Source organism: Oncorhynchus tshawytscha, linkage group LG01 (genome assembly GCF_018296145.1).
Source record: "Oncorhynchus tshawytscha isolate Ot180627B linkage group LG01, Otsh_v2.0, whole genome shotgun sequence".
Lineage (NCBI taxonomy): Eukaryota > Metazoa > Chordata > Actinopteri > Salmoniformes > Salmonidae > Oncorhynchus > Oncorhynchus tshawytscha.
This window is the reverse complement of record NC_056429.1, coordinates 61,855,068-61,872,145: the sequence shown is the minus strand read 5'-3', so window position 1 is coordinate 61,872,145 and position 17,078 is coordinate 61,855,068. Positions and strand designations below refer to the sequence as shown.

General features: G+C 42.0%; 1 protein-coding gene across 2 annotated transcripts in view; it reads right to left on the bottom strand.

Annotated features, from left to right (window-relative positions):
* Window positions 1-4,694: 4,694 nt before the first annotated feature.
* The window catches only part of LOC112254533 (phosphatidylinositol 3,4,5-trisphosphate 3-phosphatase and dual-specificity protein phosphatase PTEN), a 28,800-nt gene continuing 16,416 nt past the window's right edge, over window positions 4,695-17,078 (bottom strand). Inside the window, exons 2-10 of one of the 2 annotated variants that reach the window (XM_024427209.2) lie at window positions 13,261-13,345; window positions 12,988-13,032; window positions 12,846-12,889; window positions 12,488-12,726; window positions 12,112-12,253; window positions 10,225-10,293; window positions 9,547-9,713; window positions 5,368-5,652; window positions 4,698-5,232 (exon numbers count right to left, since the gene is read on the bottom strand). In XM_024427209.2, the coding sequence (XP_024282977.1) occupies window positions 5,047-5,232; window positions 5,368-5,652; window positions 9,547-9,713; window positions 10,225-10,293; window positions 12,112-12,253; window positions 12,488-12,726; window positions 12,846-12,889; window positions 12,988-13,032; window positions 13,261-13,345 (1,262 nt within the window). In that variant the 3' untranslated portion in view covers window positions 4,698-5,046. Of the gene's footprint in view, window positions 5,233-5,367; window positions 5,653-9,546; window positions 9,714-10,224; window positions 10,294-12,111; window positions 12,254-12,487; window positions 12,727-12,845; window positions 12,890-12,987; window positions 13,033-13,260; window positions 13,346-17,078 lie in introns of both variants that reach the window. The other variant, XM_024427221.2, reaches the window with a different exon arrangement.

Here is a 17,078-nt window from a genome sequence, read left to right as displayed (position 1 = left end):
ATATTTTTTATTTTAGAAAAAAACAAAAAAACATTGACAATTAAATGGGATGCCTTGTTCTGCATAATTTAAACATATACACAGTGGGAAAAGGAATGGCAATGCTTTAGACATTAGCCTCTTCATTACTCTACCACGCCCCCAACGCACCGCCTTCATGCAGCTTCAAAGGCCAAAAGTCCTCGTCGCGTGACAGCCTGCAAAGGGCACGAGAAGCATTCACAGTAAAGGAGGATGAGGGAAATGGTGTGGGGGCGTGGGTAGGAGGAGGAAAAGGTGTGGGGGCGTGGGTAGGGGGAGGAAAAGGTGTGGGTAGGAGGAGGAAAAGGGGAGAGAGAAGACAGGAATAGAAACAAAGTGACTGCAGCACTGGCCTTGGTTTTGACAGGAGCGTAGTCCTGATTGTTACTCGTTTCCATCGTCTTTGACACAAAGTCTGTTTACACACACACACACACACACACACACACACACACACACACACACACACACACACACACACACACACACACACACACACACACAGCTTAATTTGTAAATCGGGAGGTGCCGGAACAAAAACAGAGAGAGGTGGGTGACCTAGGGAGTTCAGAGGTTCTGGAACGCATGAGAAAAAGTGCCATAGAGCAGAGGCACTTACAGAAGTTGCACACATGGAGAGCATTTTTAGTAGCCTAGGGTCCTGGAAAAATGTGGCCTTTCATAAACACATTTCATGCAATTCTAAGTAAATTTTACATGACTGCAGACTTTGGCATAATATTTTTTAATACCACACAAATGATAAAAATGGCAGGCTACTTGGACACCAACAAACTGAGAATCTGAGATCAATAAAAACGACCCTGCCTTAAATCCATCAATAGCCTAGGCCTAGGTGTGTGGAGAAACATAATGTAGGCTACAATATGAGGAAATAATAGTCCTAAAAATGATTTCCAGTGTTACTGACTCACCCAGTGATGCACAGCTCACTCCCTGGTGATGGCTGAAGCGCTCATGCCAAAAGCCTCTCTCCCTTTTACCTTGTAAAACAATATTTGGAAGTTGATCAAATATTTTGGTAGCCTACAGCATAGTCTCCTATTTTCACCATGAGCCATTTGCTTTCCAACTTGTGTTTTCCCTCGATTGTACTTTAAATATTGTGAAAGGCCTGTTTTGTCTGCATTAGTTTTTTTCACTGACAGATTTGCTGCTCGTTCCCGACTGTAGGCTATTTCTTGTTATTGGGCTACAATCCACAGCTAGGTTATTTTTTTAAAGAAGCTATTGATCCTCTGTAGCTAAATAATAGGCCTTCTCGTGGTGTAGTAGGCTGTTCTGAATAATTTCATTTATTTCTGAACAGACAGCAGTGATTATATAACTTTGGCAAATATATTTAAATTCATCAAGGGTGCTGCAGTTGCTTCAGAACCCTTCGTAGGATTCCATAAGGAAATAAATGATGAAGTGCAACACTGGAGAGATGAGTTGCAGGCTCACATCTATCACAGCAGAGAGGGAGAGAGATCATATAAAGTTAATCTCATTGTAGTTATGTAAGAGACATTGGCCTGCTTCTCACGGAGCCACTGCCACGCGTTGGTCTCAAACATAGGTTACAATGTTGCACAAACCATAAACCCTGGTCGGCCCAAACCGAATCTACTCTTAGAATATTAGGCCGGAGCTGAAAATGTTATTTTTCACATTACATTGTTGGGGCAGGATAATTAACGAATTGGCAACTCGGATGAACTTAGCGCTTTTGTCCGAATTTTAACATTGCAAAAATGTACAATTATTTGTCATGCAACTGAGAGTTACTGGATCTGGCCAAATATTTTCCGGAAACAAAATAGTCCAAAACAGAGTTGATCCAGTGCAAATTAAGCACTGCACACACAATATATACAAAAGTATGTGGACACACTTTCAAATGAGTGGATTCGGCTATTTCAGCAACGCTTGTTGCTGACAGGCGTATGAAATAGAGCACATGGCCATGCAATCTCCAGAGACAAACATTGGCATAAGAATGGCCCTACTTTAGAGCTCAGTAACTTTCTGACTTTTTGTCATAGGCTGCCACCTTTCCACCAAGTCACTTAGTAATTTTTTTGCCCTGCTAGAGCTGCCCCTGTCAACTGTAAGTGCTGTTATTGTGAAGTGGAAATGTCTAGGAGCAACAAAGGCTCAGCCATGAAATGGTAAGCCACACTAGCTCACAGAACATGACCACTGAGTGCTGAAGCATGTACAAGTCATCTGTACTGGGTTGCAACACTCACTACAGAGTTCCAAACTTCCTCTGGAAGCAACATCAGCAGAAGAACTGTTCGTCGGGAGAATCATGAAATGGGTTTCCATGGCTGAGCAGCCGCACGGACACAAGCCTAAGAATAACCTGTGCAATGCCAAACGTTGGCTGGAGTGGGGTAAAGCGCAGCACCATTGGACTCTGGAACAGTGGAAACGCGTTCACCTGGCAGTCTGACGGACAAATCTGTGTTTGGAGAATGCCAGGAGAACAGTAGCTGCCCCAATGCATATAGTGCCAACTTGTAAGTTCTGTGGAGGAGGAATAATGTTCCTTAGTTCCAGTGAAGAGAATATTAATGCTACAGCATACAATGACATTCTAGACGATTCTGTGCTTCCAACCCCATCGAACACCTTTGGATGAATTGGAACGCCGACTGCGAGCCAGGCCTAATCACTCAACATCAGTGCCTAACCTTACTAATGCTCGTGGCTGAATGAAGGCAAGTCCCTGCAGCAATGTTCCAGCATCTAGTAGAAAGCCTTCCCAGAAGAGTGGAGGCTGTATTAGCAGCAAAGGGGGGACCAAATGTATATCAATGCCCATGATTTTGGAATGAGATGTTCGATGAGCACGTGTCCACATACTTTTGGTCATGTAGTGAGAGACATACAGTACCAGTCAAGTTAGGACACACCTACTTATTCAAGGTTTTTCTTTACTTTTACTATTTTCTACATTGTAGAATAATAGTGAAGACATCAAAACTATGAAATAACACATATGGAATCATGTAGTAACCAAAAAAAGTGTTAAACAAATCAAAATGTATTTTTGATTATTTAAAGTAGCCACCCTTTGCCTTGATGACAGCTTTGACACTCTTGGCATTCTCTCAACCAGCTTCACCTGAAATGCTTTTCCAACAGTCTTGGAGTTCCCACCTACGCTGAGCACTTGTTGGCTGATTTTTCTTTACTCTGCGGTCCAACTCATCCCAAACCATCGCAATTGGGTTGAGGTCAGGTGATTGTGGAGGCCAGGTCTTCTGATTTTTTATTTGATTTAACCTTTATTTAACTAGGCAAGTCTGATAAGAACAAATTCTTATTTACAATGACGGCCTAAGAACAGTAGGTTAACTGCCTTGTTCAGGGGAAGAACGACAGATTTTTACCTTGTCAGCTTACGGATTAGATCTAGCAACCTTCCAGTTACTGGCCCAACACTCTGGCCCAACTAGGCTACCTGCCGCCCCTGATGCAGCACCATCACTCTTCTTCTTGGTCAAATAGCCCTTTTTGACCTGGAGGTATGTTTTGGGTCATTGTCCTGTTGAAAAGCAAATGATAGTCCCTCTGAGCCCAAACCAGATGGGATGGCATATCACTGCAGAATGCTTTGTTAGCCATGCTGGTTAAGTGTGCCTTGAATTTTAAATAAATCAGTGTCACCAGCAAAGTATCCCCACACCTCCTCCATGCTTCACGGTGGGAACCACACATGCAGAGACCATCCGTTCACCTACTCTGCATCTCACAAGGACATGGTGTCTGGAATAAAAAATCTCCAATTTGGACTCCAGACCAAAGGACAGATTTCCACCTGTCTAATGTCCATTGCCCGTGTTTCAAGTCTCTTCTTCTTATTGGTGTCCTTTAGTAGTGGTTTCTTTGCAGCAATTCGACCATGAAGACCTGATTCAGTCTCCTCTGAACAGTTGATGTTGAGATGTCTGTTTATTTATTTTATTTAACTAGGCAAGTCAGTTAAGAACACATTCTGTTACTTGATTTCTGTGAAACATTTATTTTGGCTGCAATCTGAGGTGCAGTTAATTGCCGATTTCTGAGGCTGGTGACTCTAATGAACTTTCCTCTACAGCAGAGGTAACTCTTTCTTTCTTTCTTGTGGTGGTCCTCATGAGAGCCAGTTTCATCATAGTGCTTGATGGTTTTTGCGACTGCACTTGAAGAAACTTTAAAAGTTCTTGAGATTTTCCAGATTGACTGACCTTCATGTAATGGACTGTAGCATGTAATGGACTCTTTGCTTATTTGAGCTGTTCTTGCCTTCATATGGACTTAGTCTTTTACAAAACAGGGCTATCTTCCATATACCAACCCTACCTTGTAACAACACAACTGATTGGCTGAAATGCATTAACTTTAATTAACTTTTAACAAGGCACACCTGTTAATTTAAATGCATTCCAGGTGATTACCTCATGAAGCTGGTTGAGAGAATGCCAAGAGTGTGCAAAGCTGTCATCAAGGCAAAGGTTGGCTACTTCGAAGAATCCCAAATATAAAATATATTTGGATTTGTTTAACACTATTGGTTACTACATGATTTCATATGTGTTATTTCATAGTTTGATGTCTTCACTATCATTCTACAATGTAGAAAACAGTAAAAATGAAGAAAAACCCTGGAATGAGTAGGTGTGTCCAAACTTTTTATATATGTATATATATATATACATACATACACACACACAAAAACACACACACACATATATATACACATACACACACACACACATACATACACAAGCACCTTTCCCCATGGGCCAACAGTGTCAATACTTTGCGCATGGTACACGGCCGCGCCAAAGAAAATAATAAAAACATATTGGTCAGGATAATAATTTTTTAAACTAAAATTGGCATTTGACATGATGATGCTCTATTGCCATTTTGGGGGAGGTAGGGGGACAAAGGTTCTTCTTTTGAGTTCATATTCAAGTTCTCTCCTTTTTTTCCTCTGGTGTACATCTTTTTCCTGTTAAAAAAAGTTCACACTTTTGTGATTTGCGTGTGCTGTTCCTCGTCAAAAGGTTCATTTTCCGGATCAGAGTCAGTGGTGTCGGAATATCGATAATGGTCAGGCTCATTGTCGCTAACGTCCGGAGTGACGGATGTCGAAGTGCTCACCTCGGAATTCAAAGAATCTTCCACGGTTTTTGTGAAATACAACTTCACCTAAAGCAGCGAGAGAGAAAGGGTAAGCCATAATATCAGAAAAGGGAACCTTGTAAAAGATGTAAAGATTTATAGTACCTTCCTCATTAATTTAACCACAATAATCCATTACAACCATTAGTTTGAATGGCTCACCTTGAAATTAGGTGAGAAGTAGCGGTTAGCTTTGTCTTTGTTGGCCTTGTCCAGGTCATTCTTGGTCAGCGCGAGGATGAGGTAGTCCCCGTCACTGTCTTTGCCGCTGTCCCTGCGCTTGGTGCTCTGGGGGGGCTGGGCATGGGGGCCGCCCGGGGGCTGGTTCTGGACCCCTTCCATGTCGTTCACCACCACCACCACCGACCCGTTCTCCACCTTCTCTATGCTCTCCTCCGATGGCCCGGGAATGAAGAAGGTGTTAACCCAGAAGTGGAACATCTTATCCTGTACAGTGGAGGGAGAGGGTGAGGTACTGACTAACTGTAATGGAGTCTGTCTGAAGATCATCGTGGTTATATTCACCACACTAATGCCGGGTTTAGAAAAACTAAACAATTATAGTACATAGGTGTGAAAATAGTAAATTATTCATAGTAAGATGATTCAACACATTTCCAGGTAAGCTAGCCAATTATAACTTCTGAGTGCTGTTTATAACTTTTGTTCATTAGGATGATCATTAGGGCGATCATGTATGATACAATAGAAGACACACAATGAAACACTAGGGATGGGCACGGTTATTCAAATATCTGAAAGGACATTAGTATTACTTCAGTATTAATATACAAAAAAAATATTACATTTTAACAATAAAAAGACAGTCTAAAAATGTATGTGACATTGCTGCATAGCCTACAAGGATAGACGTTTACATACATTTTTTTCGTAAAACAACAATTGAGAGTTTATTTGAGTGCGCCACATAAAAAAAGACGCACCGGTAGCCTTCACACGTGTAGCTTGTTCGTCAGTCAATCAAAGCAGCGCTACAGTCAGAGGCTCCATGTGTAGCAAGTGGGAAACTTCGAATCAATTCATTAAGTCAGATAAATGAGAAGGAGTAGGCTACAATGATCAACCAACTCAGGGGTTTGTCTGGGGCCAAGTTAACCTCCCTTTTCATGTAAGAAAGTCATGACCATCATGCCTTTAAAGATAGAGGATAATTTTGTACATTTATTAAACAGCGACAAAATTACTATTGCACCATACTCACTTCTGTCATCATGAAGTGCTTTGAGGGACTAGTCAAGGATCATATCACCTCCACCTTACCGGCCACCTTAGACCCAATTCAGTTTGCATACCGCCCCAACAGGTCCCCAAACAATGCAATCACCATCACACTGCCCTACCCCATCTGGACAAGAGGAATACCTATGTAAAAATGCTGTTCATTGACTACAGCTCAGCATTCAACACCATAGTACCCTCCAAACTCATCATTAAGCTTGAGGCCCTGGGTCTCAACCCCGCCCTGTGTAATTGGGTCCTGGACTTCCTGACGGGCTGCCCCCAGGTGGTGAAGGTAGGAAACAACATCTCCACTTCGCTGATCCTCAATACTGGGGCCCCACAATGGTGCATGCTTAGCCTCCTCCTGTACTCCCTGTTCACCCATGACTGCGTGGCCATGCACGCCTCCAACTCAAATCATCAAGTTTGCAGACGACACAACAGTAGTGGGCTTGATTACCAACAACGACGAGACAGCCTACAGGGAGGAGGTGAGGGAACTTGGAGTGTGGTGTCAAGAAAACAACCGCTCACTCAACGTCAACAAAACAAAGGAGATGATCGTGGACTCCAGGAAACAGCAGAGGGAGCACCCCCCTATCCACATCCATGGGACAGCAGTGGAGAAAGTGGAAAGTCAAGTTCCTCTGCGTACATATCACGGACAAACTGAAATGGTCCACCCACACAATGTGGTGAAGAAGGCGCAACAGCACCTCTTCAACCTCAGGAGGCTGAATAACTTTTACAGATGCACAATTGAGAGCATCCTGTCATGCTGTATCACCGCCTAGTACGGCAACTGCACCGTCCACAACAGCAAGGGTGGGGTGGTCTGCACAACACATCACCGGGGGAAAACTATCAGGAAGGCAAAAAAGATAATTAAGGACAACAACCAGCTGAGCCACTGCCTGTTCATCCCGCTATCATCCAGAAGGCGAGGTCAGCACAGGTGCATCAAAGCTGGGACCGAGAGACTGAAAAACAACTTCTATCTCAAGGCCATCAGACTGTTAAACAACCATCACTAACACAGAGAAGCTGCTGCCTACATACAGACTCAAATCATTAGCCACTTCAATAAACGGATCACTAGTCACTTTAAACAATGCCACTTTAATAATGTTTACATATCTTGCATTACTCATCCCATATGTATATACTGTATGTTAAACCATCTATTGCATCTTGCCTATGCCGCTCGGTCATCGCTCATCCATATATTTATATGTACATATTCTTATTCCATCCCTTTAGATTTGTGTGTATTAGGTACATGTGGAATTGTTAGATTACTTAGATAGATATTACTTAGATATTACTGCACTGTCGGAACCAGAAGTACGAGCATTATGCTACACTCACATTAACATCTGCTAACCATGTATATGTGACCAATAAAAATGCATTTGATTTGATCAACACCTGTAGCCCAACTGATGCAGAATAGTGGCTGTAAATAAATATGCTGAAGCATGGGGTTTGTCCATCTGCATTTACCCCATAGGACACAACAATAATAATAATATAGATCATATTTACATAGTAGCAATGTAAAACTGGGATCCCCTCTTAACAAATGCCAAATCTGCATTCAAAATACATTTGCCAAAACTGTTTTATTTTTTTCTTCTTCATATGACTGAATTAAGAATGGTTGCCTATTAACTGCTTGTCAGAATACATGTTTCCCTCCCTCCTGGCTCTCGCAACTTGAATGCGCCTCAAGGAATATTTATCACGCATAGAACACACCAACTAGGTAAATAGGTAAACTATTCTACAATAAGGTTGTCTGGTTTTGTTTGAATAATATTACATGGCAAAAATCAGTGGTGTAAAGCACATAAGTAAAAATACTTGAAAGACTAAGTCGTTTTTTGTGGGTATCTGTACTTTACTATTTATATTTTTGACAACTTTTACTTCACTACATTCCTAAAGAAAATGATGTACTTTTTACGCCATACATTTTCCCTGACACCCAAAAGAACCAATTACATTGTGAATGCTTAGTAGAACATGAAAATGGTCAAATTCACACAATTATCAAGAGACCATCCCTGGCCATCCCTACTGCCTATGTTCTGGCTGACTCACTAAACACATGCTTCGTTTGTAAATGTGTGCCCCTGGCTATCCGTAAATTTAAAAAACAAGAAAGTGGTGCTGTCTGGTTTGCTTAATATAAGGAATTTGAAATGATTTACACTTTTACTTTTGATACTTAAGTATATTTAAAACCAAATACTTTTAGACTTTTACTCAAGTAGGAGTTTACTGGTTGACTTTCACTTTTCCTGAAATCATTTTCTATTAAGGTATCTTTACTTTTACTCAAGTATGACAATTGGGTACTTTTTCCACCACTGGCAAAAATAGCAGCACTGGAAAGTTGCATCCTGAGTGATAAAGTATAGGCTTTAAATGACTTTGCCAGCAGCTACAGTAGGCTACACACCACTGTTGGAGTTGAGCGCTGCTTTGGTGCGCATCAACAATCATTCATGTCAGTTCAGTGGACACATCATAAGAGAAAATAAAATATTTGAGAATACATTTATTTGGGAACATACATACTTCTGTCTGTAGTAGGCTATGACATCTACAAACCAGACCCCCTACCCCCCAGAGATTTTTATTGCGGCTGTACACTGATCTCAAAAACAACCTCTCCAGAATCCATATGATGGAAATCGGTAGCAGTTATGGAGAACTTTAACCCCTGGGTAGGCTGTTGTTTCATATGTTGTAGACAAGTAGTGCGAGTCAGTTTAGCTACTTTCTCTCTCACTCTGTGCCACACACAGTCTGTCACACACACCCGCCCCTCCCCCACCCTTCTGCTGATACAAGCAGAGCACCGGCTCTCTCTCGAGTTGCAGGATTAAAAAATATGTATACTTTCTTTAAAACATGTATTTCGACTTTGTACATTTCCGTAAAAATATGAAATATTATTCAAATAGTGAAATAATTTAAAATGCTCATCTCTATTAACCACAATTCATTGAAAAAACAGCAATTGAAAATGGCTGAAGCCAAGGGAATCCAGGGGGAAACTAGGGACACTTGTGATGGGTGGAACAAACCAACCTTCTTCATCATTTTGTTTTGCTTGTGAAAGAACTCCACTTTGATGTCTCCACACACGGGCAGCGGTTGGGGAAACTCAAATAGCATGTGCTTTTCTTCCCTCCGTGTGTGAGCCGGGTTGGATGTGTGGATCTTGACTTTAAGTTGATACACCACAAACTGAGGATCTAGAGAGGCGTGAGTGTTTCAGAGACAGGGGGCAGAGATAGGGAGAGAGGTGGCAACGAAGGGTAACAGAGGTAGAGAAAGAACAAGACAGTATACAAATGTTAGTTTCTTGGAGTTGCTGCCATGTCCACATTGTAGGACAGTTGGACAGTTAAAGAAAACCCTAGTTGTGAGTTCTTGAAAACAGTGTAATCCCATAAAGAAGGAGTGAGGGAAAGAACCAGACCACAAATAACACCCAAAAAGAACCAAAACCAAAGCCATGGGACCCTATTCTGATGACTGTTGCACTTCCGTCAATAACAAACGGACTGCATTACATTAATTAGAGTTTGAAACTACTCATAAGGTGGTTGGTTGGTCTTTATATGCCTCCACACTGCAATGTCTTAACACTACATCTTCTTCTAGCCTTCACTAGAAGAGCATCTACCTAGTTCTGGTTGGGACTGGGTCCAAATGAACAGTGTATGAGGGAAGTACATCAAAATGGATGAAAGGCTCATTTACCCCAATGCCAATTCCCTTTCTTGAAGCCCAGAGGGATCGGCTCGCTCCTGTTTTTAATGGTACTGTCCCCTTACAGAGAGAGAGAAGGAGATTAACACACAGCCTGGCTGGGCTGGCACTGGCTGGGGCTTCAGAACACAGTCGGAACACTTATATCAGTAAATATATAGGCAATTGCCAAAATAACGGAAACACTTCAGTAAATGAGGGATACAAAGTATATTGAAAGCAGGTGCTTCCACACAGGTGTGGTTCCTGGATCATATATAAAAATGCTGGGCAGGCCATTATTTTGGCTACCATGGCTATACCTCCATAGAATGACAATTCCACCATCCACAGGGCACGAGTGGTCACTGAATAGTTTGAAGAGCATGAAAACTATGTAAACCATGTGCTGGCCATCTCAGTCAACAGATCTCAACCCAATTGAACACTTATGGGAGATTCTAGATCCGCACCTGCGTTTTCCACCAACAAAACACCAAATTCTGGAATTTCTCGTAGAAGAAAGATGTAGCATCACTCCAATAAAGTTCCAGACATTTGTAGAATCTATGCCAAGATGTTTTGAGGCTGTTCTGTCTCATGGTGGCCCAACGCCGTGTTGAGAAGACACTTTATATTGGAGTTTCCTTTATTTTGGCAGTTACCTGTATATGCTAGATGATCAATTATGTACATACGCAGCCACACATCTAGAAACAACATACTTGGCATTCAAATGGAGATAACTTAAAACTAGTCAACAAGACACAGGACACATGGTTAATAATATACAGGAAGAAAAAAAATCTGGGAACTTCAGACTAACGTTAGATAGTCCAAGGACGTCTCAAATCTCCATTGCAGAAGGCTGCATCTAGCCTGTTTGTTTCTGAAATGTGCATTCACCAATGAGAAATGTCTTATATGTTAGTATTATATGCTAGTCCCATTGAAAGTCTAGTCTTCTCCAAATTAGCTTCTCACTCAATACACCCCAGCATTTAGCTAACACTTTAGATTGAGTGCTAACAAGCAACATTACGTAACTATATAGTTCAACATAAAAAGGGAACGTCAAACTCAGAATAGGGCCCTCTTTAGGGAGTATTAAAGGGAAAGAGAAGAGTGTGTGCAGAGCAGTTGAGCACATTCAGGTGTTAGGTGAGAGCATCACAGAGAACTCAAGGAGGAAACAAGTGACGCATTGATAAACCCCAAAAGGAAAGATGATCTGTGACTCAGGCACATTAAACCAGAAAAAGAGGAAAAATTGAAAAATATTAAAATAATTGTTTCACAGAGAAGATTATCCAAGCAAATTACATACAGTAGATGCACATGATTAGAAATGCACATATTCAATTAGATGAAAGACATAGGATAGATCATTGGAGTTGTTTGATTAAAGATTGGTGTTGAAAATCTGTCTACTTGAGCTAGGAGTTGTGCGAACCAATTTGTGCAGTTTCTGAAAATCATTGAACATCAATAATGAACGCAGTTCTTTTTCAAGAAGAGCAAATATTGAGAATTTTAAAAACTATCAAATATAATCTCTGTGAGAGGTCCTTGGTGACTTGTTATTTTGAAACAAATTGAGACATACTGCATTCATCTTCTGAACTGCAGAAAAAAAACATACAACTTGGATATGCAGGTAAAAACCCAGCCTTGATGAATGCAGTTGGGAGTAGAGATTGTCATATATTTTCTCTCTTATTAATAACTAACCATCTTTCTTAAAGAGCACAAGTAACTGATCAAGAGCTTGGCTTCAATGTAAAGTATATAATGTCTCTCTACTAACGTGGGTGAATGTATGCACACTCAGAGCGTGCCAATCCGTTTAAAGAGTTACGCCCTGGGTCAGAGGTGAAGTTAAACATGAGAGTGACTCACTGCAGGTGCCTCCGCTGAACATTGGCAGCGTCTCAAAAACCATTTTATGGAAGAGCAGAGCCACTGGCTTGTAGTCCAGCTTGTTCTTCAGCAGGTGGCTGTAGTAGTACACATAGCGCCGTTGGCTCGGGATTGTCACTCCCTGAAAAGGAAAAACAAACAAAAACAGTCAATGCAAGAGAATTAACTCATAATTTAATAATTACCACACAGTAGGATATACAGATTGTAAAAAATATTAAATATGTATTGGAAATTAAGTATTGACATAAAGGCAGGTATAGGACAAAACAAAGAAGATCTAGACCTATTCTGCTTTTATGAGACTTCCCGCACTGAGTACTAGCGTAGTCATCGACCACGGCAAGTCACTGACCTTCTTGTCCCTTGTCCGCACTTCCCCATAGAAGTCGAGGGCCTCCTGGGGCTCTTGGAACTTGCTGCGGTGCAGGAGGTAGGCGCAGATCATCACCCCAGTGCGGCCCTTCCCTGCCTTGCAGTGGATGGCCGCCACATGATTGTCATCCTCGCTCAGCCACTGGTCCAGATCTTCACAGAATGGCTTGATGAGCTCTAGCTGAGGCGGATTGTGGTCTTCAAAGGGGTACTGTGCAACTGGAGGGCGGAGAGAGAAAAATATAAATACACAAAGTTCCCTTTCAGCCACCTGGCTCTAAAAACTTAAATGTGAGATAGGTGACAGTGAAGTGTCAGGGATGTTTTTGATGGCGTACCTCTGCAGTTAAATTTGGCAGCATCATAGTGTCGTTCTACACAACTGAAATGGGAAGGATTTCAGTCAGTGGTCATGAAGGAACAATTAATTTGTAAACAAAACATTGATATTAGCATGCAAGCGTTTTGTGGTATACTTACAGATTGTAAATCTTATAATGGCTTTTATGTTTTGAGTCAAGAAACCTGTTGAGGCGCAGTTACATTCAGAACATTACACAACTACAGAAATTGACAACGTAATGCATTTAATGACATGTTACAAAATAGACAACGGCGCAAAATATTTGACACTACACCTCAGGATACTTTATGAACTTGTATTGTTTTGTCTAATGTTAGTCACAAAATACATTCTAGACGCATTCATTACAGATTCCTCACCAGACGAGGTCATGAGCGGCCGTTACTCACCGCACAACGTCGTCTATATTGTTTCTGTACACTCCTTCGAGTCGTTCTGCAGGAAAGCCCATAGCAATGATGTTTGGATAGATATCTGTGGTCACCAGTGGGTCAAGGACACATAAAACATACATAGAAGAAAATCCTATATATAGGATTTATATTTTTATATTTTGGTGGTCACCAGTGGGTCAAGGACACATAAAACATACATAGAAGAAAATCCTATATATAGGATTTATATTTTTGTTCAGTGTGTGTGTGTGTGTATATATATATATATATACACACACACACACACTGAACAAAAATATAAAACGCAACAATTTCACCCATTTTACCAAGTTATACTTCATAGAAGGAAATCAGTCAATTAAAATAAATTCAATAGGCCCTAATCTATGGATTTCACATAACTGGGCAGGAGCACAGCCATGGGTGGGCCTGGGAGGGCATAAGGAAACCCACTTCAGAGCAATGCTCACCCACTGGGGAGCCAGGCCCAGTCAGTAACAAGAGTTTTACCCCACAAAAGGTCTTTATTACAGACAGAAATACTTCTCAGATTCATCAACTGTCTGGGTGGCTGGTTTCAGACGATCCCCCAAGTGAAGAAGCCAGATGTGGAGGTCTTGGGCTGGCGTGGTCTGCGATTATGAGGCCGGTTGGACATACTGCCAAATTCCATAAAATGACTTAGTCAGATTATGGTAGAAAAATTAACATTACATTTTCTGGCAACAGCTCCGGAGAACATTCCTTCAATCAGCATACCAATTGCATGATCCCTCAACTTGAGACGTCTGTGGCATTGTGGTGTTTGACAAAACAGACTTTTGTCCCCAGCACAAGGTGCACCTGTGTAATGTTAATGCTGTTTAATCAGTTTCTTGATATGCCACACCCGTCAGGTGGACGGATTATCTAGGCAAAGGAAAAAAGCTCACTAACAGGGATGTAAACAATTTTGTGCACAAAATTGAGAAATAAGCTTTTTGTGCATATGGAACATTTCTGGGATCTTTTATTTCCTCTCATGAAACATGGGACCAACACTTTACATGTCTAGTACACACACATGCACACACACACCAGTACCAGTCAAATGTTGACACCTACTCATTCAACATATTCTTTATTTTACATTGTAGAATAATAGTGAAGACATCAAAACTATGAAGTAACATATACGGAATTATGTAGTAACCAAAAAAGTGTTAAACAAATCAAAATATATTTTACCTTCTTCAAAATAGCCACCCTTTGCCTTGATGACAGCTTTGCACTCTTGGCACTCTCAACCAGCGTCACATGGAATGCTTTTCTAACAGTCTTGAAGGAGTTCCCACATATGCTGAGCAATTGGTGGCTGCTTTTCCTTCACTCTGTGATCCAACTCATCCCAAACCATCTCAACTGGGTTGAGGTCAGATGATTGTGGAGGCCAGGTCATCTAATGCTGCAATCCATCACTCACCTTCTTGGTCAAATAGCCCTTACATAGCCTGGAGGTGTGTTTTGGGTCATTGTCCTGTTGAAAAACAAATGATAGTCCCACTAAGCGCAAACCAGATGGGATGGCGTATCACTGCAGAATGCTGTGGTAGCCATGATTTGCCTTGAATTATAAATATAACACTGACAGTGTCACCAGCAAAGCACCCAAACGCTTCACGGTGAGAACCACACATGCGGAGATCATCCGTTCACCTAATCTGCGTCTCACAAGGACACAGCGGTTAGAACCAAAAATTTGGTTTCATCAATTTGGACTCATCAGACCAAAGCACAAATTTCCACCAGTCTTATGTCCATTGCTCGTGTTTCTTGGCCCAAGCAAGTCACTTATTATTATTGTTGTCCTTTAGTACTGGTTTCTTTGCAGAAGTCTCCTCTGAACAGTTGATGCTGATGTGTCTGTTACTTGAACTCTGAAGCATTTATTTGGGCTGCAATTTCTGAGGCTGGTAACTCTAAATGAACTTATCCTCTGCAGCCGAAGTAACTCTGGGTCTTCCTTTCCTGTTGCGGTCCTCAAGAGAGCCAGTTTCATCATAGCGCTTGGTGGTTTTTGCGACTGCACTTGAATAAACTTCTTGATATTTTCCAGATTGACTGACCTTCATGTCTTAAACTAATGATGGACTGTAATTTCTCTTCTTTTTTTTTTGACCGGGTCTTGCCATCACATGGACTTGGTCTTTTACCAAATAGAGCAACACAACTGTAACAACACAACTGGTAACAACACAACTGGTTGGCCCAAATTCCAGAAATGAACTTTTAACAACGCACGCCTGTTAATTGAAATGCATTCCAGGTGACTACCTCATGAAGCTGGTTGAGAGAATGCCAAGTGTGCAAAGCTGTCATCAAGGCAAAGGGTGGCTACTTTGAAGAATCTTAAATATAAGATACATTTTGATTTCTTTAATGCTTTTTTGGTTACTACTTGATTCCATATTTGTTATTTCATAATGTATGTCTTCACTATTATTCTACAATGTAGGAAATAGTCAAAATAAAGAGAAATCCTGGAATGAACTCCAAACTTTTGACTGGTACTGTGTATATACACTGCTCAAAAAAATAAAGGGAACACTTAAACAACAAAATGTAACTCCAAGTCAATCACACTTCTGTGAAATCAAACTGTCCACTTAGGAAGCAACACTGATTGACAATAAATTTCACATGCTGTTGTGCAAATGGAATAGACAACAGGTGGAAATTATAGGCAATTAGCAAGACACCCCCAATAAAGGAGTGGTTCTGCAGGTGGTGAACCCAGACCACTTCTCAGTCCCTATGCTTCCTGGCTGATGTTTTGGTCACTTTTGAATGCTGGCGGTGCTTTCACTCTAGTGGTAGCATGAGACGGAGTCTACAACCCACACAAGTGGCTCAGGTAGTGCAGCTCATCCTTGATGGCACATCAATGCAAGCTGTGGCAAGAAGGTTTGCTGTGTCTGTCAGCGTAGTGTCCAGAGCATGGAGGCACTACCAGGAGACAGGCCAGTACATCAGGAGACGTGGAGGAGGCCATAGGGGGGCAACAACCCAGCAGCAGGACCGCTACCTCCGCCTTTGTGTAAGGAGGAGCACTGCCAGAGCCCTGCAAAATGACCTCCAGCAGGCCACAAATGTGCATGTGTCTGCTCAAACGGTCAGAAACAGACTCCATGAGGGTGGTATGAGGGCCCGACGTCCACAGGTGGGGGTTGTGCCAACACCGTGCAGGACGTTTGGCACTTGCCAGAGAACACCAAGATTGGCAAATTCGCCACTGACGCCCTGTGCTCTTCACAGATGAAAGCAGGTTCACACCGAGCACAGTGGGGTGGCATTTCTTTGGGGGGCAGCACAGCCCTCCATGTGCTCACCAGAGGTAGCCTGACTGCCATTAGGTACCGAGATGAGATCCTCAGACCCCTTGTGAGACCATATGCTGGTGCGGTTGGCCCTGGGTTCCTCCTAATGCAAGACAATGCTAGACCTCATGTGGCTGGAGTGTGTCAGCAGTTCCTGCAAGAGGAAGGCATTGATGTTATGGACTGGCCTGCCCTTTCCCCAGACCTGAATCCAATTGAGCACATCTGGGACATCATGTCTCGCTCCATCCACCAACGCCACGTTGCACCGGACTGTCCAGGAGTTGGCGGATGCTTTAGTCCAGGTCTGGGAGGAGATCCCTCAGGAGACCATCCGCCACCTCATCAGGAGCATGCCCAGGCGTTGTAGGGAGGTCATACAGGCACGTGGAGGCCACACACACTACTGAGCCTCATTTTGACTTGTTTTAAGGACATTACATCAAAGTTGGATCA